General features: G+C 39.5%; 2 protein-coding genes across 9 annotated transcripts in view; both read left to right on the forward strand.

The window, feature by feature from the left end:
• The window catches only part of cdkl5 (cyclin dependent kinase like 5), an 83,473-nt gene extending 71,426 nt beyond the window's left edge, over window positions 1-12,047 (forward strand). For 3 of the 8 annotated variants that reach the window (XM_083550657.1, XM_083550658.1, XM_083550656.1), the window contains 7 exons: window positions 3,411-3,512; window positions 4,928-5,033; window positions 5,194-5,317; window positions 5,522-5,627; window positions 7,360-7,476; window positions 8,936-9,127; window positions 10,753-12,047. In XM_083550657.1, coding sequence (XP_083406783.1) covers window positions 3,411-3,512; window positions 4,928-5,033; window positions 5,194-5,317; window positions 5,522-5,627; window positions 7,360-7,476; window positions 8,936-9,127; window positions 10,753-11,145 — 1,140 coding nt within the window. In that variant the 3' untranslated portion in view covers window positions 11,146-12,047. The remainder of the gene's footprint in view (window positions 1-3,410; window positions 3,513-4,927; window positions 5,034-5,193; window positions 5,318-5,521; window positions 5,628-7,359; window positions 7,477-8,935; window positions 9,128-10,752) is intronic. The other 5 variants (XM_083550660.1, XM_083550659.1, XM_083550662.1 and 2 more) reach the window with 3 other exon arrangements.
• Window positions 12,048-18,493: 6,446 nt separating this feature from the next.
• Window positions 18,494-25,737, forward strand: rs1a (retinoschisin 1a). The gene is made up of 6 exons (XM_083550561.1): window positions 18,494-18,684; window positions 18,788-18,813; window positions 18,912-19,035; window positions 22,416-22,557; window positions 23,564-23,759; window positions 24,875-25,737. The coding sequence occupies exons 1-6, from the start codon at window positions 18,630-18,632 to the stop codon at window positions 25,025-25,027; spliced, it is 696 nt and encodes a 231-aa protein (XP_083406687.1). The 5' UTR covers window positions 18,494-18,629; the 3' UTR covers window positions 25,028-25,737.
• Window positions 25,738-26,663: the final 926 nt, after the last annotated feature.

A 26,663-nucleotide genomic window follows, 5' to 3' on the forward strand; every position in this document is an offset into this window, starting at 1 on the left:
GAATCTGAAAAAGTCTAGATGTAAGCACATACATGGAAACTTGTTTCTTGCTAGGTGTTAGTGTCACTTAGTCACAGCCTTACTCATATCTCTGTTACAGATGACTAATCACAGGGTCATTTTCCTATTCAAACAAGCCATGGCAACACTTTGACCTCTAACTGAACATGATATCATACTGTTAACCCAGTAATTTTTTATAAATGTCAGATTCTGCGAGTTAAAATAAAGCTGGGATTAATAAACATGACCCCATATGACAATGTCTGACTATGGGCTCTTCAGGAAAATTTTACCTTCATAATATTCTTTCAACATTTAGCAATATTGTTCTTTATTTCTAGTAACAATTTTTGGTTGTGGATTTTTGCATATGCTGTACACAGTACACTGCTCGTCCAAAAAAAAAAGTCACACAATAATAATTCCGCCTTTAGCGTTGATTACGGCACGCATTCCCAGTGGCATCGTTTCGATAAGCTTCTGCAATGTCACACCATTTAATCCCGTACAGAGTGGCAGTCATTTTTCACCAAAATCTTGAATTGATGATGAAAGATTCGGACTGGTGCTCAGTTTCTCCAGCACATCCCAAAAATTCTCAATGGAATTAAGGTCTGGACTCTGCGGTGCCAATCCATGTGTGAAAATTATGTCTCATGCTTCCTGAACCACAATTTCACAACTTGAAACTATTGAATCCTGGCATTGTCATCTTGGAATACGCCCGTGCCATCAGGGAAGAAAAAAATCTATTGATGTTATAACCTGGTCATTTAATTCAGGTGGTCAGCTGACCTCATTCTTTGGGCACATAACATTGCTGAACTGAGACCTGACCAACTGCAGCAGCCCCAGATCATAGCAATGCCCCCACAGGCTTGAACGCTAGGCACTAGTTCATCCACATCTCTTCTCACCCTGATGCGCCTTTTACTCTGGAAAAGAGACCACATGACCCTCTTCCATTGCTTCAAAGTCCAATCTTTTTGCTCGCTAGCAAATTGAAGCCTTTTTTTTCCAGATAAGCCTCACTGATAAGTGGTTTTTAATAATGCGTTGGACATTTTTTAACCCAATTTCAGTAGTTTTAGCTTAGATGTTTTCTTTGCTTGCTTTATGCCAAAAATTTGACCCATCTGAAACATCTTTTCCACGACCACAGGATGTCTTCGGACATGGTTGTTTAAGAAATGAGAAGCTACTCACTGCTTCAGTTTGGTTTAAATAACTTTTTGACAGCTAAAAACCTATTCATCCATGCAGTAATTATCCAATGGGGGGCTCTTACCTATTTGCTTAGTAAAATCCAGGTGGTGACTCTTTTTTTGGACGGGCAGTGTATTTCTGTTTCTCGTTTCACTCTCTGATTCAATCTGTCTCATTTTTGAGTGTTTTCCATTTCTGCCTCTCCTTTATCTATTACGGACCATTAACAGGTTACAGAAATTCTAAGAGGACATGTATGATAATATTGTTTTCTTTCTTCCTTTCTCGTGATGACGACTTAATTTTCTTGTCATCTCGACATAACAAACTCATCCTCATGATCGGTACTTAATTTTTCTGCGTATTCAGCAGAAGAGCATGTTCTAGAGGCAGCATCATCGGTGCAATGAAATTGGTAGTACCAATAACCAGAAAACAGGAATAGCAAACTCTATGTTAATCTAGAATCTTAACAGTAAGCCTACCTTATCTTTCTCCATTTTTTTTCAAGTTTTCCTCTGGGGCACTCCTCACTCTCAATGCAGAGATAAAATACATATTTGCAGAGGGAATTGAATAACATTGTGATTGAGATTTCAGACGCCAACGCATTCTCAATGCTATACAGTACAACAGAAACATTCACAAGGCACGAGATTTTCTCACAATACAATCAGGAGAAAACAATAAAGAAAAATTATATAATAATACATGGCCTCTTAGGACCAAAAATTGGTTTGTTTGTATTTAGAATTTGACTTTAATATCAGTTAAGTCCCTTTTAAATTTACTGATATCTGATCTGACAATATGCCATGTCAGGCCATGTCTATATATCATGTATATCTCATCTGTCTTTCTAATGCTGTGTGTGTGTTGCATATACACCCAAAACTCTCAACTCTTTAAATCTACATTCATTTTATTTTAAGATAAGCATGTCTACTATCTATTATGTGAACTATTTATCGTCTAGGTCCTGTGCTGGGATGGGTAATGTAGAAAAAGCTAGTCCAGTTTCTTATAGATATATGCATCTGGACATGGAGTGTCACGTTTTAACTTAAACGTGTGTAACTTTGTCCAACTAGACAATAGGACGTATTGAATGACGTCCAGAATAACGAACAGAAAAAGGATAATGGTCAGATTTCCTTCAAGTATTAATATTTAAATAAATATATAATAAACCCTATAGGAATTTATAAGCCATAAATACCCAAAATAATTATAATTATTAAAACCATTAATTATATCAAACCAATTTTTAACCAATTTAGTTTCTGAGTCTTGTCAGGCTTGCAAGTTAGCAATAAACACATAGGGCATGTCATTATACAAATGCATATTCCTTTATAACTAGGACTGATTTAGACTGGGGTATCTGGAGGAAACCCACACAAGGGGCAGGGGCATCATGTGAAACTACATGCAAGCAACCATTGGAGCTTTTGATCAAACCCCTGACTCTGGAGCTGTACGACATCAAGAATGCTGTCTGCTCAACTGTGCTGCTATCAAATAAAATGGTTTTGATTAGTACTCGATGTGAGGTGTTCCCAAGCTTGTAATAGTGCTTTTAACATTTCGGAAACAAATCCAGCTTTGATATTTTGGAAAAATTGGATATAGGTAGTTAAGATTACTGTCAAGCAAGTGATTTGTGGTCTAGTTGGTGGTGGAACTGTGTTTGGAAGCAAAGCTCTCGTGCCGTTGCAGATCTTGCTCAAGCCATGACATGGTATTACAGAAAATCAGAAATCCATACATATAAAAGGCTGGTCACATAAAAGACATTAGTGTGTTGCACATTTGCACACATGGTTCCAATTGGAAGTTGCCCATCCTCTAAGTTTCACTACAAACCTTTAATCCTTACCAATTCCCATCAACCATGGCGTCACATTTTGGATCCATCTGCTAACCATTGTAAAGTGCCTTTCCAAAGCAATCCATTTTGCACTATTGCTTTTGGTTTTGTTGCTTGAATTGATGAGTCATGAATTGCTGATCCAGCCAATCAAGAAACCTTTAGCAGCTAATTGTACAACAACCGCTGGCCCTCTAAAATGGGTGACTGAGTGGCTGTGACTGCTTTAATTGCCTTTTATAGGCATGTTTCTAGGGGAAGACTGCCACTGCCTCACTACACAAAGAGCAGAATGAGTAGATTTCTGATTCTTGTGTGTTTGTGTTAACAGAATGAACAGTCTCCAAAAGAGAAGCCTCACTCTCATGGCCCAATTAAGGACTCAACAAGGGACAACACTTCTTCCTTCCACTCACAGCGTGCCAGAAATGAGGTCTGAGTCTAAGATGATTAACTGTATTTTCCCCAAATCTACCTTACACATAGCCAGACCAGATCTAGTCTAGCTTGCTTTTTTTCACCAAATTTTCTTATCCAGAGTGACTTACAGAAGTGGTTTGAAGTCTCATGTTAGTTCTTCCTAATCAAAGTGCTTGGGCAAGGGATAGGTTTTTTGTGATTCTGCTGTCTTCACAGTCATCTGGCATTTATTCAACCACCATTCCAGTCTTGATGTATGTCTTTCTCGTACTTTGAGAGATAGAGGGTCCAGTTGAGCCATGGTGGGGGAACCTCATAAACTCAGAGGCAGAATAGTTCTGAGTGGGTTAAGGTAAGTGGTTGAAGGTCCTTTGTTTGGCGAACTCCCTTTGGCGTAGTAGTGTGTTGGGGATAACCTGCATAAGGCAAGGAGGACAGTTACTTAGAACTCCCCCACTTTTGCTCGCAATGATACATGAAGAGATCTGATAGTTGTCCAGAAACATAAGATATAGACATAGGAAGGCATTTCCAGGGCTGTGCACTAGCTCAAAAAATGTCTGCCATACAAAACGCGAAGTTTGTTGCTGAAACATGAGTGTCTGAGGAAGGAAAAGATATTATGATTTAAGTGTCAGCATAGCAGTAGTATGAAAGCCTATGTGAGGATATGACCCCACTGAATGAGCTAGTACAATGGGAGAATAGAAAAGGACCCAGTACCAAGTCTTGTGGGACACCAGTGGAGAGTCTCAAAATACGCTTTACATCACCTGATTTGATGACCCTTCAGATTTATTTGACCTCCATGTAGTTTTGCTTTGACCACCAGAGAATATACACTTATTTCCTTTTCAGTCTTGGAGAAAAAAATGCATAATGGTCCAATGTTGAGTAGCGTGATAGTTCATCCAAATTCATCCAATCTCAGCCTAACCACTACAAGACCTTGTTTTTTGAAGAACAAATCAATCAACAACTTGTGGTCCACCAGAAATCTGGGGTTTTAGTCCTAGTCCAATTGATGAACAATAAGTTGCTGGTGGAAACACAGTTGAACACCAGATGTTGTGATGGGAACTACTATGGAATATATATATATACCTGCTGATACTATACTATACTATATATATGGTCGCATTTTTCGGGCTTGTTTTGTTTACCCAAATTCCAAATGCTGTTTAAACCTTGTGCCTGCTAATAGTTAAGCCACTTGTCTTTGCACTAACTACACAAAAATTAACCATATCTAGTCTGAAATCTGCTTTCTAGGCTGGGTTTTAGATGATTTCCAAAGGAAGCGGTGCACTACATAAGGAATAAAATAATCAGACTTAGAACCAGCAAATTTACAGTAGTTGTGTGTTGGAACCAAATAAATGGAGCAGAACGTTATATATGCTGCGTCCTATTATTCCTATGCTGCAGGTCGGAATGTACCACGATCCACATCTGGAAGACGGAACCTCATCCAAGGAAAACCGGATCATCTATAGTGATTCTATGCCTCGGAGAGTGGGCAGCTTTTACAGAGGTATTTACAAATCTAATAGCTGCACTACATCAGATCTTTTTCAACCAAGAAGTGTGATGAGAACATGATCAGAGAAATGTAGGTTTTTACAATACAAGTGCACAGCTGAACCAACCACTTACACCGCATTGGGTATTGTCTGTGCTCATATATACGCTAGTCCCTTCTCCACGACCAGACAATTCCTTCCATGACAGTTCGGCTCAAAGCAGAGTTCCTCCCGTATCAGCGGACAGTGCTGCCATGGGTAACCACTCCAAACGGCAGACGAATTTTGACCCCTGGTGAGTATTAACGGCTGGCATGTCTTAGTATCGGCCGGTATTAGAATCACAGTTAAATGTATAGTACGTTTCTATTGTACGAATTGAGGTCATTTTCACATTTTCCTCAAAGAAATAGGATATTTATTGGCTTTTGAAGGCAGAAATCTTGCCTTTAAAATCTGGAAGCAAATCACAATGTGTTTTTATCGATTCTGGTTTCAGGAATAACTCCGAGGCGATGGTTTTGAACCCACCGGAGATGCCGAAACAGAAGGAAAAACAGGGTTTCTTTAGAGCAATAAAGAAGAAAAAGAAAAAGTCACAACCAGTGAGCCTCACACTTTTCCTCTCTTAACGTTTAATTGGATGATGTCTGAACCGATAAACCGTTTGAATTATGCAGTTTTCCTGTATAATTTAAATGGTAATCACTGCAGAATTAATTATGTATACTGAAAGAATGTTTTCATGGGTGTATGAATGATAAATCAGTATCTAGCTCTAAAAAAAACGTAGTCCTTGCCTAGTCCCAAGTTTTGCCTGCGATCTCATTGTGTAGGCAGATATTTCAATAAAGCTATTTTTCTGACCTGTGATATTCTCTTAGCCTTTATAGGAAGCCACATTATTTAAAGCTAATGCTAGCCTGTGTTTATGTTGTTAGTCTTATTAGCACATCCTATGTTTATTTCCCTCCCTGGCAAACCTGTACAGTGTCTTTATTTTCTCTTGAAAGGTTAAACTACTTTGTTTTTATGCTAGCAGGATGCTGCACTTTGTCTTCCATCTATACACACTAATTAGTCAATATAGTTTGAGCGAATATGTAGTTTTCTGTGAAAAGCAAGGGGTTAATAATCGAGGTCGGCTGACAAGATCTAATTATAACCAGATACTGATTTGTCCTAACCCCTGTGCTATACAATACAAAGGCGTAGAAACAAATTAGCTTGAAGTTTAATGCTAATGCTTTCCCTTACTTTCAGTATCTGTACAGAAATTTGGGGAAATTCTTATAACCGCTGCAGGAAGGATTGCTTTGTGTGTCCTTATGTTTGCTGTCTTTCTGGTTTGCTTGCTATGTGTTTGTATGTCTTAGCCATTTTACATAGTTACAGCAGTGTTTGAGTGCATTCGTGTGTGCACACTCAAGATATTTATGCTAAATGAATAATTCACTTTTCTAATCATTTCTTAACTCCTTTTGCTGTCTTTTTGTCTATTCCAGTTTACACAAATTGAATTAAACCAGTAATAAACAGCTCATGAATGTACATGCAAACAAAAAGGAGTCCCACTTGTTAGCTAGCCTGCCACAACTAAACCAATCTGGGCTCAAGGAGGTTCAGAGAAAGCTTTTATCTCATTCTATATACTTTATAGGATGAACAATACTACTAGCCTTTTTAGAAATCTACAATGTGTGATGCTAATTCTGCCCTGTGATATTATTTGCATCGACAGAAAGCTACATTATCTCCGATTCAAATGCGTAAATAAGTAGCCTAACATTAGCAAAAAATAAAGCTAGATTATCTAAAGCTAATGCTAGCCTGTGATATTCGATTAGCCTTCGTAGAAAGCTAAATTTTCTGAAACTATTTGTAGCCTGTGATTTTTGCAATCCTGCCATTGTTTTGTGTTTATATCGGTAAAAATAACAAAAAATGAGGACTAAATAAACAAGTCCAATTCGCTAATCAGCTAATTCTTCTCAGGTAAAGCTAGCTCAAACCGGACAAATCCCCAAAGCTAAAATCCAAATAAGGACATAATGGGATTCATGTTCATGGCATTCCACCCCCCAACAACTTTACCATGTCTCCCAGATTGTCCTAAGCAGACCCAAGCAAGTGAGTCTGTGACGGGAATCTGCCGTTTCTCGTCCAAAAAATGTGCTCTGTGTGCAAACTCCTAGCCATTGGTCCGTATGTTCATCTCATCTGCTGCTTTCAACGAGAAAACAAAACATCAACAACAACAACACACACACAAAAAAAAAAAACGTTTGTCTCTTCCTGCATTGAGCCGCTGGCCTTTTTTTGCGTCTTATATTCCAGACGGAGGGCTGCGAAGGAAGGAACCCGAGCATCAAGAAAAGCCTTTTCCCTCTCTTTAACTCAAAGAATAGCTTAAAGCATAACTCCTCTGTGCTTCCTGTGCTTGCTCAGCCCATGGTACAGCACTCATTGGAACCGTCCCGCTCCTCATTGTGTGCATTGTTGACATCCCTCCAGAGTCTCTGCTGCATGTGTCTATAAATGTAGCCATCACCTGTGGTGTTTTAGCTCCCCTCGCTAGTATGTGTTCAATGCGACGGCATTAACATTGGGCCCAGATTCATGGGAACGTTAAACATGCAAATATTAGAACACTCGCTAAGATATTTAGACATGGATTTCTGAATTGTTAGAGTTCAGAAATCAATCGCATGGTTCTGAATGCATTCAGTAGTTCCGAGTTGAATTTTTTTTAATCGCTAAGCATGCGTTCGAGTTTTATGGATCTGGTCCCGACTGTTTCAATCTGTGAAACACCATCAGCAGCTCAAGCATGTCATCAGATGCATGGAACATCAGCAGTGCCTGCTTAGAGTTGGATGCACAGCTTCACTTATGATTCTCCAGAAGCAGGAGAGTTCAGGAGAATGGAACGCAATGTGTTTTTTTCCCCCTCCAATAAAAAACATGAACATATACTAATTATTAGAGACAGGGGTTGGGAGTGTCTGAATAGTCCTACTAATTAAACAGTGTTCATATTAAATATGCATTCGTCATCCACTTTATTAGGATGCGATTACAGTAAATGTTCACAACCAACCTCAGAATGCTGATCTCATGGGATTTTCAGCCATAGCAGTCTCTAGATTGTACACAGAATGGTGCGGAAAACAAAAAAAAAACAAACTCCTGTGTGAGGAGGGTCTTAAAAATATGAATGAAACACTCTTTACTACTAAGAAAAGCATCTAAAAAATCATCAAGCTATCAGGTGGATGGGCTATAAGACCTCATCAGGTTTCACTTTTGTGACTATTATGGCCACAGATGCACCCAAACTGCACAGCTAAAGACTAAAAAAAAGACCAGGTGATATTTATTTTTGCCCTGTGTCTCAGATTCTTGTTCATGGCTAGTAAGTAAAACCCAATGGGGTCTTCTAATGTTGCAACCTGTCTACTTCATGGTACAGTATTTTAATACATGCTAAGATGCTTTTTTGCTCACCACGGTTGTAAAGAGTGATTGAGTTGATGTGTCCTTGCTGGAACACCAATCTGCCCATTTTCCTTGGACCCCTCATATCAGCAAGTCCCACCCACAGAACTGTCACATACTCAATGTTTTTTGTTTTTTTGCACCATTCTGTAAGTGTGTATTATGTGAAATTCAAGGGGATTGGCACTTTCTGAAATACTCACACCAAAAACCAAAATCACAGAAATGCTTTACTGTATTATAATTTTAGATATCTAGGCAGATTGCAAAGCAAATGAACGTACACTCCCAGCCTGTTGGGCTCATGCACGTTATTTGTGTTTTTTCAGTTCTCCTGTCCTCGATTTCCTCGATCGTTGCTGTGCTTCTGGCGCATAGTGTACATTTTTTTTTTTGTCCTCTGCATGGTTGCCAGGTTGCAGCTGAAGGCCAGCAGGACCAGCTGGTGCTCCAGAGACCAGTCAAATCCTCATCCCACCACAGCAGCCGTCATCGGAACCGAGACAGAGACAGGGACCGGGACCGGGATAGGAACCGAGATCGAGGTCGTGAGCGAGACAGAGACAACACCTGGCCAATAGAGAAGCATACAAATGTGCAACCTCAGGCATGAACCTATTTATATTCTTTTTCTTGAACCACAGATTTAAGCAGAATTGTGATGTGTTAAATCTGGGATTAAATATTCTATTAGATCTGAACCTCTGAAATGCTGAATTTTTTGTTATTATCTCAAGACTCTAAGGATTCAGAATTGTAAGCGTGTATCCGTTGACTGGCCTGACTCCTTATAGTTTTGGATTATTGTAGGTCTCCCAACGAAAACCTCAACATCTTCAGCTCTGCTACCTCTAGCTCCCCCTCCTGTCTTTTACTCAGTGCCACTGTCACTAAACCATACAACATTGCAGGTCTCACCACAGTCCTATAAACTTTCACTTTCACTCTTGCAGACACCCTTCTACCACAATTCACTCCTGCTATCGCTCTTCTCCACCTCCCTGCCTGCATTTTTTTTGTCACTTCTCTAACACACTCTCCAATACTTTGCACTGTTGACCCCAGGTACCTGAACTCTCCACCTTCTCCACCTCTTCTCCCTGCAACCGCACCCCTCCACTGCCCTCCCTCTCATTCACACATGTACTCTGTCTTACTCCTACTGACTTTCATTCCCCTTCTCTCCAGCGCATATCTCCACCTCTCCAGGCTCAATCACATTCCACAAATCACAATATAATCCACAAACATCATAGCCCACAGAGACTCCTTTCTGACCATCATCCATCAACCTGTTCATCACCACTGCAAACAGGAAAGGGCTCAGAGCCGATCCTTGATGCAGTCCCACCTCCACCTTGAACCAGTCTGTCGTTCCTACCGCACAGTTCACTGCTGTCACACTGTCCTCATACATGTCCTGCACACCCTCACATACTTCTGTCACATTAGACTTCCTCATACAATACCACAACTCCTCTTTCTTTCTTCTTTACCTCCAGTGCCATCCTACTGACCACCATCTGATGCTGTCTAGCCACACTGTCCCCGGCCAACACCTTACAGTCTTTAATCTCCTATAGGGTTAATCTCCTACATATAACATAGTCCACCTGTGTGCACCTTCCTCCATTCTTATATGTCACCCTATGATCCTCCTTCTTCTTAAAATAAGTGTTCACCACTGCCATTTCCATCCTTTTAGCAAAATCTACCATCATCCGCCCTTCCACATTCCTCTCCTTAAGACCATACCCACCTATCACCTCCTGATCACCTCTGTTTCCTTCACCTACATGCCCATTGAAGTCTAAAAGTCTTACTCCTTAATCATGGTTAGAAAACGTTGTAGTCATTTTTAGTTGTGGTTTTTAATTGTACTACAAAATTAGAATAATTATACATTTTTGAATCGTATTGTTCATTTATAAATGTCACGAACCACTGTATTTAATTCTTACCCTAAAATCCTGTTAAAACATTTTGAGATCTTTTCCTTTGAGCTTTAGTAGCATTGGCATAGATAGTAGCATTGGCATAGATAGATAGATAGATAGATAGATAGATAGATAGATAGACGGTTCGGAAAATATGGATTCGAATTCCCATGGTCATAAGCAATGTTAGGAACTCTTAGAATTCTACGTTTTTTTTTTGCCTCCACGTCAACGGCGTTTCACACAGACGTGAGTCATCGTTATAGCTCCTCGTCTTTTTTTCATGTACTTTCAGAACCAGCCTCTGCGGTCTCTGCGCAAGTTGCTGCACCTCTCCTCTTCTCCGTCATCCTCTACAGCTGCCAGCCAACCTCCTCCTCCTCCTCCTCCTGCTCAAGATCGCTCCTCTGAAGTGCGCTTCCAGCCACTCACCAACCCGCCACCCAAAGCAGCTCCCCCGCCCATGCCCGAAGCACGGGCCATTCCTGTGGGCAGCATAACTCCTAACACCAAGAGCCGTAAGCCCCACAGTTACCCTCTGCCGGGGCAGATAGAGTCCGCCTGGCATGCCACGGCTCCCTACCCCGACCAAATGGCCAGTAAAGGTGGGCAAAATGGCATCGGGTTCACCAGGGCTGCCCGTCCTCGGATGCCAAACCTCAATGACCTGAAAGAAACCGCTTTGTAGGGGCACACTTGTTTTCTTTCTCTCTCTCTCTCTCTCTCTCTCTCTCTCTCTCTCTCTCTCTCTCTCTCTCTCTCTCTCTCTCTCTCTCTCTCTCTCTCTCTCTCTCTCTGTCTCTCTCTCTGTCTGTGTCTCACTCTCTCTCTGTGTCTCACTCTCTCTCTTCTTCTGACTAACTGCAAAACTGATATCACTTCCGCACTTAAACACCACCTCTCACCTCTAGCCAGAAGGTGGTGCTATTCATGTTTTGAGTTTTTCTTTCTTTCTTTTTCCTTTTTTTTTTTTTTTTTTTTTGTTTATTTACATTTTTTAAATCCACCCATCCACTTTGATAGAATTTGTATTATCGTTCATGGGGTCAGTTTTCAGTTTATTGACATACGACGAAGTATCCGAAGTATTTGTATAAGGAAATTGATCAGACAGGAGAGGGATAAATTAACCGTGGACTAGTAAGAGCTTTAGTTTCTACACCAGAGAATGTACAAATATTTATTGTGTAATAATTCTATATTTCATGGAGATTATTTAATGAATTATGAGTGTCTTATCTATTTAATATCGACATTGTACAGAGTGCATTTTATTGTTGTAACAAATGGTACATACTATTCTTCCTCTTCTTATTATTATTATTGAACACTTTGTTTTGTTATGAATCCTCTACTGCCTGGACACCTAGGCATCTCAAGTTTGTAAAAAGTTCTGTGAGATCGACCTGCCCATTAACACAGACGCTACAATGTTAGAGGATAAATTCTCCATCACATGACCTCCAGCTATAAAGTTTGGGAACACCTTGTCTTTAATGGTTTTAAAAACACACATGAATGTTCCTTTTGTTTCTGTGCAACAAACCAAGTCATTTAACAGTATAAAGATTTACTTTGAACAAACAAATATATAAATGTCCAAATGACATTTTTAATTGAAAAAAATCCTCCTTTAGCACGAATAATTGCTTTACGCACTTTATTTTCTTCGAACATTTCGTTGTAGAACGGAGTCGTTCTTTCGCTAGATGGACATTTCTTTCTGATCTTGTGATCCAGTTCATCCCAGAGCAGTACAACAGGATTTAGGTGTGGCGACTGGGCAGATCATTCCATTATAGATATCACTCCATTCGACCATTTGCTCTCTAAATAATGCTAAGTCCAGACGGACTTGCATGGCGACGAAGTACGGAACGTTTGTTGTCTTTTCGCCCAAGTCTTCAGCTTTCCCTGCTCCAAAACAACTCCAAACCATTAAGCTTCCTCTTCTATGTTTGACTGTGGGGGTGAGGCAGTCTGCTAACATCTTTCTCCTGTTGTCAGTCTTATATAAGTTCCTCTATTAGATCCAAAAATGGCAAATTTAGACTCATCTGTCCACAGAACTTTCTCCAAATCATTCACTGTCCATTGTGTTTTTTGCCTTTTATTTAGATCAGTGGTCCCCAACCCCCAGGCCCCCGGGTCAATAGGTTCCGGGCCGCACAGAAAGAATACATAACCTATTATTTTGGAAAATTACCAGATTCTCTCCGCCACATCTGACTCACTCTTGATGCATGTCATGATGCCTCGATCACATGTCTTACCTCCATCCGCTACCTTCTTAAAGGGGCTCCGGCCGCTAACACATAAAACATTACCGCTAAATTCAAACCCCCAAGCTAACAAAATGAACAAACAACAACAATCACGTTTATTATTATATTTAGAAAATACCAGTTTTTATGGTCGTATCATTTTATTTTGTTGTATTTATCCGCCACAGGTTAAAAGCCGTCCGTGAAAATATCGTCCGACAATAAACGGGTCTGTGGCGTAAAAAATGGTTGGGGAGCGCTGATCTAGATTGCGGCAGATAAACAAAAGGGACATGCATGTGTCTCAAAAACGATAAAAAAAAAAAAAACAGGTTTCCAAATATAAATATATATATATTTCCCTATTTTAAAATCTTTTTCTTTGCAAAAGCATTCCAGATATGACCGTAAACTAGAATATGAACTGTAACTAAACCAAACCCGGTCCGAGAGGCTAAAAAGTTAGCCAGCACACCAGCAGGTTTGCGTCAGTACCTGAAGTATGACGATCGCCTATGCACGTCATCCGGATCGCGCTCCAGTACCGATTCTCGCCTTTGAACGAGAGTCAACACATGTTCAGGAGAGTTGAAGCTGTTTATCAGTGTGCGTATGAGCAATAAGTTATATATGAAGTAGTGGCGTGGAGCCGGATGACTCTGCGACTCTGAGTCTGGTGCAGATATCAGACGTGGCCAAAATACGCCTCCGTTTCCTTGACATCCAGTAATAACAGATAGTTTTATTGTCATCACTCACTGAAAAGTGCAGAGACCTGAATCGGATTACAGGCTTTAAGATTCTGAAGGTTATTGCCAGAAAAGGGTAGGGAGTTAAGATATCAGAGCATCGGCCGTAAATGACGTGTGTATTCATTTTCTCTTAAAGCTGTACGGCAAAGTTAATGCAGCTTCTTAATCTAGATGTGGAAATGTAGCTATAACATAAGCGATAACAAGCAACGCTAACGTTTTGCGGACGTTCCATAAGATCGAATGTACCGTAATTTCCGGACTATTAATCGCACCCAAATATGAGCCGCATCCACTAATTTTTACAAAGCTTTCTATTTTGACCATAAATAAGCCGCACCTGTCTATAAGCCGCACTAAACTAATGAACTTTACACAGGCTTTAACGAAAGACAGTGCCTGTTACACGGCTTGTATCTAAACAGTAGCCTACCAAGAAAGTCTTTGTTCACTGTCTTCCTCCTTCCTTTCACAACAATTTCTCTCAGGAGTTTTTCTTTTGGCGTCGTCGTACGTTTAAAAATCACCATCGGTGAAGCTTTTCTCCCGATGCCGTGCAGCTCAGAACACAGGTGAAGTGTGTTTTCATGCCCGGTTGTTTTCAGCGTGACGAATGATTCGCATTTCCTGTAGACGGTCCGAGTGAGCGGCAGGTCAAACGTCAGAGGAACATCATTCATATTTATGATGTGGTGCGGCCCGATTCAGTGGGAGCGCATCTGATTTAATATAAAGCGTTTCATTGGTTCACCTGAACCCGTTCGGCAATTTCATTGGTCTAATGTTATGGGGCTCAGTTTTTTGGCTTGAAGTTTGTGAAACCGGGAAAACCCCCGGAAAAATCCATAAATTAGCCGCTTCATTGTTTAAGCCACGGGATTCAAAGCGTGGGAAAAAAAGTAGCGGCTTATAGTCCGGAAAATACGGTAATTATAAAGGCATTCTTTAATAAATGAATAATTGAAGAAAAGGAGGAAATGATCAGCTTTTCATCAGGCCACGTTTCTTCACCCTGATTATTTCTTGCATACAATTTGAGTTCGAGTGGGTACCTTGTAGAACTTTTCTCTTCAGAACAAGCGCCACAAACCTATTATACCTTCTCCACAAGCTGCTAGTGATTTCTTGCGTGAATGAGGTGACCTGCTTTCCTGAGCCCAGGGGTGGAAGTCAATGAGGGGGTGTGTGCGAACAGTAATGGAAAATTTTCTGGAGATTGACTTCATATTACATTTTAGAAGCTTTGTTTTCAAGAAATAGACATATTTATATATATAAAAGCGTCTATGAACAAGAAACCGGCGCTACGAAGATACACTCGAAGCACATTTCATATAGAACGCCTATATCTTTACGAATACCTCTCAGAAACGACCCTATATCCTATACAGAGTGTATATAAAATGGAGAATACACAAAAATGAATGTTGGAATTATTCCGTCCTCGTGAAACAATTCAAGAAAAGGATTTTGCACATTTAAATCACTTGTTTTGGTTTGACTTTTGATCTTATTTGTATTTTTTACAATATCATTCATTCTCATTCCGATTCTTTTCCTCACGTCAGCATATTTTACTGCTATATTACAGGGAGACTGTGAAGGTCATTTTGGATTTGTTCAGAATGAAATCGAGGCTCGTTTCGGGTCAAATGTGAAATGATTCCTTATTATTATGCCATGCAAGAAAAATCTCCATAAAGGTCAAATGTCAAATTTACATCGTACATTTTCAATTCTTTAAATTTGTTATGTTTACTTATAAATAACTGACAATGTTTCTCTTTTTGTGCCCTGGTTGGTTGTATCTATTGGTTGGTCTGTCTATTACATGAACTCACCTTGGCCTAATGCCAGCTAGCAGTGTGTGCCAATGTGATGCCAAGTCTTTTTTTTGCCCACAGTTTGAGAATTGGCATCATCCCTAAGTGTGTGTGTGTGTGTGTGTGTGTGTGTGTGTGAGTTCCTTTTATTTTATTTTATTTTTTTTTAATGACTGATGTGACCTAAATAAAAGCAGATTCATTGCTGGAGGACGAATTTCCGGACTAGAAAACAATGTCGGGGGAATTTTAATACCATAATGTCTTTGGCGTGTCGTTTCTACCAGCGTCAGATATAAAGTATTAAGCTTTTTTTTTTTTTTTTTTTTTTTTTATATAAGATTGTTAGGCCTTCCCGTGGGCTCACCACCTGCAGGAGGGACCGTAAGGGACGGTGCTGTGAGGATTGGGCAGCAGTCGAAGGCGGGGGTCTGCTTAGACTGCTGCCCCCGCGACCCGAATTACGGATAAGCGGGAGAAAATGGATGAATGAATGAAGATTGTTAGGTATTGAAAAAAGGGGCGAAGATTATAGGGGCTATTGGCGCTTCCCGAAAGTTCATGAGGGTGTTGTGATTTTGCCAAAGGAAGATTCCTCACATTATTTTGTTGTTCCTGGAACAACATTTGAATAAACCGGTCATTGAGCTGTGATGCCACTCAGAAATTAGTGGGTTGGTAATGTGACAGAACCTGGTGTGACCACTCCAGATATTGTAGTGATCGAAATCACTGGTGCGTCGTTCCCACGTTAAAAAATACTTCTAAATCAAAATGGTGCAGCTACGGAATTGAAGAAGGAGGACGTTTTCGGAGGGGATTTTCAACGAGGATCGCTTTTCTGACATCGGGAGCCGGGGATTGGTTCGTCAAAATGCCGCAACCAGAATAAGAGCGTTTCATCTCCCGCACTGATGAACGTGAATGGATGAAATAAACCCCCCCCCAAAAAAAAGTTTCATGTCTCCTTTACGACATTCTCATTCGTTCGTCCACCGTTCATTCGTTCGCTCGTGACGTCGAGCTTCTGTAGATGTTTCGAGATACACCCCGACGCATCACTGCCACGGTGTCGAATATTCTCCGAATGTAAAATCTGCCTTTTAGAGAGAATGTCGTCCATTCGATATATTCATTTGTATCCAAAATGATAGAATACTGTTAACACTAGGAATCAACACGTGTCGATTTCAAGCTCCGAAGAACAAACTGAAAATAATGACATCCGTATAATAAACATGGCGGCCTTTCTTTCTCTTTTTTTGGTTTATTGTGATCGTTTTTTTTTTTGTTTGTTTGTCTGTTTTTCACGTACTGCACATCGTGCCAAACCATCAGCAACGATAGAGGGTCCAACGACTTTTATAGACTGTTGTAGAACGTAAGTCGGAGACCCTTTAGTCCTTTGGTGCGTATGAACGTCGAGACAAACGACAGAGGACGTACGCGTTTATTTACATTTTTTTCGCTAGATGTTAGCATAGCATAAGACCGTGCGGGTGTGTGAGTCTCTCAGGGGTTGAACTCAGATGTAAGCGTTCTGCTGAATTTACAGTACGAGCGTGCGTTTTATCCATCACCCAATACTGGTTACGATACTTCCGACCTCTCGGATGCTAGAAGGAAAGCAGTGGATTTTTTTTTTTTAGGCAACGTCATTTATTCATTCATTCCACAGCTCAAACTGTTATTTCACATTAATAACTATTTATATAACAGTGAGACATGAACTCTTTTATTCATCACCTCTGGCTGTGGTTATTTCAAGTATTGGCATGTCTGACAACACACACACAAAAAAAAGCATTTATATTGTATATATATCCTTGTAATTACTGAGAAATAAAATCACGTCTGACTAATAAGTGGCTTGTGTATAGGGCTTACAGATTATTATATTAAATAAGTGTATATATCATATAAATATATATATATATATATAAAATATATATGTGTGCTTGTGTAATCTACAAAAATAATATAGAATATATGGACTCCAGAGGTCGATAATGGTGCAAGAAACTTGGGTTGAAGATAACGAGGAAGTTCATGTTTCAGCACAGTGCTCTTATTAGAATGGCAGGTTTTGAGATCCTAAAAAAAATCCTAGAAAACATGAAAACAATTTGAAACTTCTCTTTGATCAAGGTGAAAGGAACCATCAAGAGCCTTAAATGGAGGTCGATGATGGTGCAAAAACAAGCTGAAGATGATGACGTTCATGTTTCAGGACAACGTTAATTAACAATTAACCGCCGGATGAGAAACTGCTCGCGCCTATGACAAGTGATTGAAAGGGAATTGTATGCATCCTTGTGATTACGGAGAAATCAAATCCTATGAATAACTGTCTTGTGTACAAAGTTGGTTGCTTACCAATTATTCTATTAAATAACTTTCTTTCAGCTTCTCCCATTAGGGGTCGCCACAGCGGATCATCCGCATGTTTGATTTGGCACATGTTTTTACGCTGGATGCCCTTCCTAATGCAACCCTCCCTATTTATCCAGGCTTGGGACCGGCACTAAGGCTTGTGCAACCCTAATGGCTGAGGGTTCGGTTCCCTGACCGGGGATCGAACCCGAGCCGCAGCGGTGAGAGCGCCGCATCCTAACCACCAGACCACCAGGGAACCTACCAATTATTCTATTAAATAAGTGTGTATATTACAAAAAACGCTTACATGTTTCCGATTTGAACAACAGGATTTGTGATATAAAAATAAATAAAAAATGAAGCCTAGAATAAGTGAAAGCAGTATGAAATATTTCTGGTGAGGACCTTTGTTCAAGGTGAAGGGAACCATGAAGAGCTCGATTATCGCGCAAGAAACCCTCAGCTGTCTGCTAGCAAGCTGAATATGATTAACAATTGGATGGGAAAATGCTCCTGCCCATGTGATTATAATTGTATGCTTTTGATGTTTTAAGAAATTGTTGAATTACTGAGGTTTGGATATTAAAATAGCTGTAAAATCACATCTGAAGTGGTTCGATAATGGAAGGAACTGGTTTTAATATCAATACTTTGTAACAAGTTGCCGCAGTCTTGTGGCATAAAAGTGTGGCCGGGGATGGGACGAGTTAATTGCATGCACTGGAGCGTTAATTGGGTCAAGGGGGCTGACGGGCCTGAGCTGAACTTCAGGGGGTTTATATCTTCTGTTTATTAGAGGACAAGAGCGGACCACGGTGTAAACGGCAGGTCTTGAGAAATTGTAGGAGGAGCCTGGTGGAGATAAAGAGTATTAGACAAGGCCATTAGGACTCAGTGGATTATAGTAATCCAGTGGGTTCACCATCAGAGTTTTGCACTACTCGAATACAAAGCAAGATGGAATACGGAGCTGGGAAAGTTTTCCTCTTTGCCCTATTGCTGAGCAATGAAGGTAGGAGGCCGTTCGGAATGAAGAACTTTTGCTCAAATGTATAGACAAATGATTCGATTTGTTATGTACTTTTGCTTAATTCTTGATTTGGTATCACCCTCAGTTTTTTTACGAGTCCATTCCCAGCAGGTGAGTTGAAGTTCTTTATTACTTCGATTGTCCTATTGAGTATATTAACGCTCTCAGTGTTGTAGTCCATCGTTCATCTGTTCTGCTCGGTCAATCAGGAGATCGAGGACAACGCAAGCTGGACAACGACGGCTTGCAAATGTGACTGCAACGCAGCCGAGTTCGGCACCGAGACCACCCCGGTCATGTACGACTCGATCCGAGAAATGCACTGCATGCCAGGTGAGAAGGTGAATGTGAGGGATTGGAAATCTTCACTCGATTTGGTTCATTCGTGTAGGTTTGAGCGAGTAGAAAGTGGTTCGACCCAAAGCTGTGGTGTACTTTGAGGTTCTCAGTTTAATTGGAAGGAAGAATCCATTGTAGGATATCATTTTGGAGGAATGTAATCAACAACAGAGGGTTATGATGCCCGAAAGCTGATTATAGCTTATCATATATATCATATTTGGCAACAGTTGATTTACATTTAGCGAAAACAGATGTGGAACTCAGGTCATTTCCATTGTTGCTTCAAAATAAGATGGTGGTTTGAGTGTCGAGTGTGTAAAAGGAAACGGCTGGCGCAGGTGGCGCAAAGGGAAGTGATTAATCATTTGCTCGCAGCTTCATCTTCTCTGTTTGAGGCATCAACGTCTCCTAGAGTGCAATGCTCCAGTTTGAGAAAAGAGCATTTGGCAGACACCATTTGGAGTAGCACAAAGAGGAATACGGTGCCAAGATTACGCCGTGTCGAACGTGACAAGTCCTTCTGGAAGCGCAGTGGATGAAAAGAAAAAAAACATCCAAAAGAACCCACAACAGAACCCAAACAAAGCGGTTATGCTTATTTAAGGATAAATCAGAGGCTTCTGGGAGATTTCATGATTTAGAAAAATGTATGCAGATGTGTCCAGGGGGTAAAATATATTTGAAACAGAGGTAACAATCTTTTTTGAGGTCCTTGAGCAAACAATTAATCATTAGAAACACATGAAATCATACGCAAAATGTGCACAAAATTCCAGAAAGCACCTCAGGTCTCCTCACCTACATCAGTACCTGCCTTTCATAACACCCTTGTGGCTGATGAACACAAATATCCATAAGCACACTCCAAAATCTAGTGGAACATCTTCCCGGAAGAGTGGAGGGAACTATATGGGCACATTTGGACAACATGTGGAATGCGATGCTCAAAAATCACATACTGTATTTATGACCAGGTGACCAAATACTTTTGGCAATATAGTGGACATTCATTACTCATAACCAATAATGAATATCATTCTAATAATCATCTCCAAAGGATGATTAAACAAAAATATATATATCATAAAGTCAGAAATAATAGCATTTCTTTTTTTTTTTTTAATCCAGTAGCTTCATCTGGCATCTGCTTAAACCTCAGCGGTCACGTTTGATCTATAGCATTAGAGCAAAGCTTCAAGGATTAAAGAGTCATCAGACCAGGACATTAACAGTCCAGACATGAGGATTAGTGATGCACTTGTATTTTTGTCATGTAGAGATTAACAAAGAACATTCGTTCGAGAGTTCGTGAGGTTCTGCAGGATCATTTCCGTGGCATGGTTGGGTTCTTGTGGAGCTTAAACTGCATTGCACTGTCCGGAGTCAGTAAACACCAAGTCTTTAATGGTTTTTGAGAGACACATGCAAGTTCCAAATGAGGTCATTTAACGGTATGAAAAATTATTTAGACCAAACAAATATAGAAATGTAACTTTATTTTCATTGGAAAAATCCTCCCTTAGCATGAAGAACACTTTACACACTTGCCAAAGGTGTTCTTTAGGTGTTCCTTACCCAAGGATTTAGGTGCGATGACTAGGCAGGCCATTCCATAATAGATATTCCAGCTGTCTATCAGCTTTTTAAATAATGCTGACCGAGCTATGCTTCGAATCATTGTCTTTTTGTATGATGAAGTCGGTTCCAATTAGCCGTAGTCCAGACGGAATTGCATGGTGTAAGTATGGAACGGTTGCCATGTCAGTTCCTTTGACGCGGAATAAGTAGTGGGGGTGAGGCAGTGTGCTAACCTCACCTCTCCTGTTCTCCGTCTTACAGAAGTTCTGCTGGGAAAATTGCTTCTAGTCACACTCTACCCAATTCTTGTGTGTAGCCCTTTAGCTAGTCGCATAGAAACAAACGCAACATGCATGTGATCTCAAAAAACATATGTTTTTAAACCTTTGACAGGCTCTGTAAGTCCATTCCATACAGCAGGAGTTATCCACACACTGTCCTTTTAGGAAATATTTTGCAATTTAAAGAACTGAATTCATTCATTTTGATGGATCTTGGACAAAAAAAAAGGCTTTTTAAACATTTACATGACAAAACCATGTGCTCCTTTTTGTGTTATTGGACAGTTAGTCGGAGAAATAATGGAACTGTAGGATTTTACACAACTTAAATGATAAAAACCTTATCGAAAATCATTATTATTAGAAATGCTTCTGATGACAAATATGTGCTAAGTTCTAAAAACACTGCAGCTAAAGCATATAAACAGCTAGCTAGCAACCTGCTCAACTCAACTGCTAGCAAAACTAATGCCATTATATATGATACTCTGTATATTTAGCATACATGTACGTCTTTTGACAGACAACTGCGGAAAAAGAGATTAGCAAATCGCAGGTTTTTATGCTGCTAAGTGTGTTCGTTCCTGCTAAATTAATTGGGATTCAAATAAAACAAACTCGCTGGGGGAAAAATGGTTATAAAAGAATGCGTATTGGTTTTAATGGGTTTTCACTGGTCATTTAATTGCCTTCTTTTAGTGCCATGGTATGTGTCATGGTGATGATGCTACATTTCACTATGTGAGAAAATTTTTTTTGGTGTTTGCTGAGAAAGCTAACTACAGCTAATCTAAGTTCACATAGAAGAAGTTTTTTCTCTTTAGAGGCACAAATGGATGTTAAAGTAACAAGTGACATTTGTGATGTGATTTCTCTTTTATTAAGGGAAACATTACAAGTTCACCCAAGATTTGTACAATTCTCTTAGATTAGATCAGTTACAATAAAGAAAAGGTCGCATATAATGAATTTGTCATTACATTATGAATAATGAATACCAATAGAACCAATAGACCAATCGGAGACCTTTAGCAAGTTGTAGTTCACGTTATCTACTGGACACCAGTTGGGACCATTATGATGTTATTGAACACCCAGATTCCAGTCAGTAAGTTCTAATAGGGTGCATTAGGATATTATGAAAACACTTAGATTTCAATTATTAAGTTCCAGTAGGAACCATTATGACATCATTAAACACCCAGATTCCATGAAGTAGGTATGTTCCAGTAAGGTCCATTATGACATCACTAAACTCCCAGATTTCAGTGATTAAGTACTTTCCAATAGAGTCCCTAATGATATCATTAAAAAAAAACAGATTCCGCTAAGTTTCTACATGGGATATCTTTGGTTTGATGCTAACGATTTAATAATGCACACAAACACATTTTTTAATGTAAACAATTTTTTTAGTAACGGTTTAACAGCCGATGGTTTGTAACAGTGTTTGTAGTAGAAGTAGAACTTCTGTAATGGTTTGTACTTTTCAGCAAAAACTTTTCTTCCCAGAATGCCCCTATCACAGACCCCTTGGCTTCGAGGCTGGATCGGTCACTCCCGACCAAATCAGCTGCTCTAATCAAGATCAGTACACGGGTTGGTTTTCCTCATGGATCCCCAACAAGGCCAGACTCAACAACCAGGGCTTTGGGTGAGTGTTATTTTATTTACTTGAATATATATTACCATTTATCTTATAGTGTGACCATATGATTGTCCATATGGTGTGAGATATATTTTTTGTTCTTTCTTTATACATTGACTGTTTTATTTCATAACTATACCGCATATACAGCATTACATGCTACGTTAACTTGTTTATGTTGTGTTTTTGGGATGTTAGGGTGGGAGGAGGTGGGGGATTGAGTGTGGATTGAAAAGTAGAATTGGGGAGTAGTGGTTTTTCTAGGTATAAGATTTGTGCAAAATGTTAATAATTATATTTTGGATAAAAAAAAAAAGTCTAAACAAACTAAAGGTCGCTGGTAATTGGTACTAATAAGAACATGAGAATCAGCTCATATTAATAAACGGAAGAAGAGAATGGTAATCTTTTTAAGCCAAAAAAAAAAAAAGTAAAAGTATTGGAAGTGGAAGCTCGCTGGTTAAAATGTTGAGCAAGTGGTTATGTCTATGTCCATCTACTGCTCAGTTGTATAAATGCCAAATCTGCCAAATGCCATAAATGTAAATGTGAACATAGGCAGGAAATTGCTAAGTATCACATACACACAATTTTGTTCTGACCCTGATTTTCTCTGAAATTCTCTCGAATCAGCTGAGTCGTCGTTCTATTTTGGAAAACGTACCCAGTGTTCAAATAGTATTTGAGGAATCTTTCCAGATTACATCAGATTATCCTAGATTAACAATGACTCACCTGGTTCCACATCTAAAATGACCGTAGGGTTGTAGCAGATCTTGACCTACCATGACGCTAACATTTTCAAATCTACATTTCAGATTTTTGATGTTCTCATACTACTATATTATCATTTGTATAGTAACTGCTCATATAATCTAATACATAGTCTAATACTAGTGATAAACATTCAAATTAACATTTTGATTCATTGATAAAGCAAGGAGACATTTATGGGAGGAGTCTCCTGTATCCTTACATGTCTTTTTTTTGGTCTATCTTTCTTTTTCTGTAGGTGTGCCTGGTTATCCAAGTACCAGGACATCAACCAGTGGCTACAGATTGACCTGAAAGAAGTAAAAGTGGTGTCCGGCATCCTCACCCAAGGACGTTGCGATGCAGATGAGTGGATCACCAAGTACAGTGTGCAGTACCGCACCAACGAGAACCTCAATTGGATCTACTACAAAGATCAGACAGGAAACAACAGGGTGGGTGTTTTTTCCAGCACTTGATTCGGATAAAGTGTGTTGATACGGAGTGGTGTAACGATGATATCATTCTTTTTTGGGATTGGGAATTGGATTGTCCTAAAACAGCACATACAAAAGTGCATTATTCCACCCACACATGTGTCACATGGTCCTTGCTTCTCTTGATTAAATACAGCGTTATTCAAAAAGAATGAAACATATTCATTACTCAATATAACAACCGGACGTTTCCGGAAGAACGACACGACTACATCGCCCATTACTTAGATAACTCCAATTTCAAATGGTCAGTGACTCATTCCATGATGATGCTTGACAACTGAAACAATGCCTTATGATATCGGTTCATTCTTTTTGAGTAACCCTGTATAATCGGACCAAAAAAAGGCAGTTCATTAAAGAAATAATAGAACTGGAGAATCCTTTCAACAACACCCTGAAGATGAATCAACTATTACAATTTGTTTCCATTGTTAAATAATTAACAAATATTTAATCTGTTGAAAATGTCCTAGGTCATGTGGACCACTGCATACATGCCAAACATGTCAGGGTTAGGGCTTAACCTGGGGTCAACCTTTGTGAGCGGCAAGAGCTCTATCGGTCTGCCACAGGTTTGTGTGTGAACCCAAGTGTAGAGACAAACTCAGAAGTGTTGGAATATCCATTGTTTTATTTTAAATGTTCAAAATGTACAACAATAACCCCCCAGAAATCTTAGGTCCCAAAAATCGAACAAAATCATTCCACACCTAAGGAAGGCACATAACACATACAGTATTAAGTATGAAAAGACCACACCACATAAATGATTATGAACCAGACTGCCACAAAAGGGGCACAAGCAGAATTAAGCACAGGCAAAAGCAATGAAACCAAAGAGGGGCAAAAGAACAGAATGGTGACACCTGCTGGTGGGAAAAAAAACTGGAAAACTCAAGAAAAGAAAAACGAAAAAATTCAAAACTGCCTACTTAAACAGGAACCCCCAGATCCTGACAATACACGTCCATTTGACTTCCGCAAGTAAAGTTTGACCTGAGGAAATGTATTGACATGATGCCCAATAGTATGCAACCAACAACCCTTACTGCCTTCTGTTCTATTCACAGGTATTTTATGGGAATTCTGATCGCTCTTCCTCGGTCCAGAACCTGCTCCGTCCTCCTATTGTGGCACGCTACATCCGCCTCATCCCTTTAGGCTGGCACACACGTATCGCTATCCGCATGGAGCTGCTTCTCTGCATGAAGAAATGCACCTAATGTGGAACCCCCATTTATTTTTTTCCATTTACACCACCACAAGTGGCAATCTGGTCGATTTCATGTCTTTAGATGAGGCGTAGATTTAAACCTAAACCTTTAAACAGTCTTTCTTAGAGTTTCCCATTGGCAACGAGTAAAAGACGAGGGCAGTTAGAGGGACAAACAAAAACAATTGTAGTATTTTCATTACATTAGTATTATGTGTATGTGTCTGATTTATAACATGACCATTTTACCCAATTTCTGACTCTTAAAGCCACAAACTTCACCTTCAAAAATGTTAAATATGCTAAGTATATGGTGTGCTGTGATGTGCTTGGTGCTTCTGGTGCTAATTGGTTGGCTGGTGATGTAATGGTTTGACTAGCATAAGAAGTTAGCAGTGGCCTGCCAAGGATTAACATGAAAAAACTGGCTAATTGCTATCAAATCTTAACTTTAACTGGTTATTTGTAAGTTAATGGCCTGTTGTCTTTGCTGATGCTAGGGTAGACTAGCATCAAAACCAATGTTTAACATCACCGGCTAATATCCAAACATGTAGCATAAAACCAGGCGGATGCCAGTCAAGAGATTCAATTTACAGCAAACATCAGAATAAAGAAAGGTGGGATCTATGTGATTTTTATTGTAACATGGTTTGGGTATTTCAGAAACGGTTGATTTCTTGGGGATTTCACACACAGTAGTTGCTATTTTTTTTTTTTTTTTTTTTTTAGCAAAAATAGGTATTTGGGTGAGCAAAAAAATCTGTGGGTGAAGATGATATCAGGTTTTTCTCCTGTCAGCCAGGAACAGGAATCTGAGGCCAACACTGGCACAGATTTCCAAACATGAACAATGGCAGTGTATATATATATATATATATATATATATATATATATATATATATATATATATATATATATATATATATATATATATATAATAAACATGATAGCCTCAGGTTCCTGTTCTTGGCTTCTTATCATTAGGGGAAACCTGATGTGGTCTTTTGTTGTTGTAGCCCACTGAAACGGTTGTAAGGAGAGTTTATTTGCGTTACTACACAACTCGAACCAGTCTACGTGTTTCATCCTGCAGATCCTCTGAACACACAATTTTTTTTTTGCACCATTCTGAAAAAGAAAAAAAATCCCAGGAGATCCGCAATTCCCGCAATACTCAAATCAGCAAGAACAACAAGGCACTCATTCTGATGTTCAATGTGAAAAGCTCTTGACCCGCATCTGCATGATTTATACAATTTGCATTGCTGTACATGATTAGCTAAATGGATCACTGCATACAAGTGTACAGGTGTTCCTAATAAAGCGACTGATGTGTGTGTCTATTCTGAGTACGTTTTCCACCCCTGGGGTTATCCCTGTGACACTCCGAAATGACGACACCGGGGAGGACTCTGTCTTAGAGACCAGATCTTTATGATATTTTATTATGTATATCATATAAAGGTTTTAAACTTTGCTTTACATATGACACATTTTCGACAACGTAATATAAAATCAGCACAAACAGCAGGACATTTTTTGTGAAACTCAAGATATTTCTTTCGGTGCAACATACCAAGCAGCCTGCTTGTTCTTTAAAACTCCACCCCTTGCTTTTTTTTTTTTTTAAGAACAGTCACATG

This window comes from Silurus aristotelis (assembly GCF_946808225.1).
Source record: "Silurus aristotelis genome assembly, chromosome: 9".
In the NCBI taxonomy this organism is placed as follows: domain Eukaryota; kingdom Metazoa; phylum Chordata; class Actinopteri; order Siluriformes; family Siluridae; genus Silurus; species Silurus aristotelis.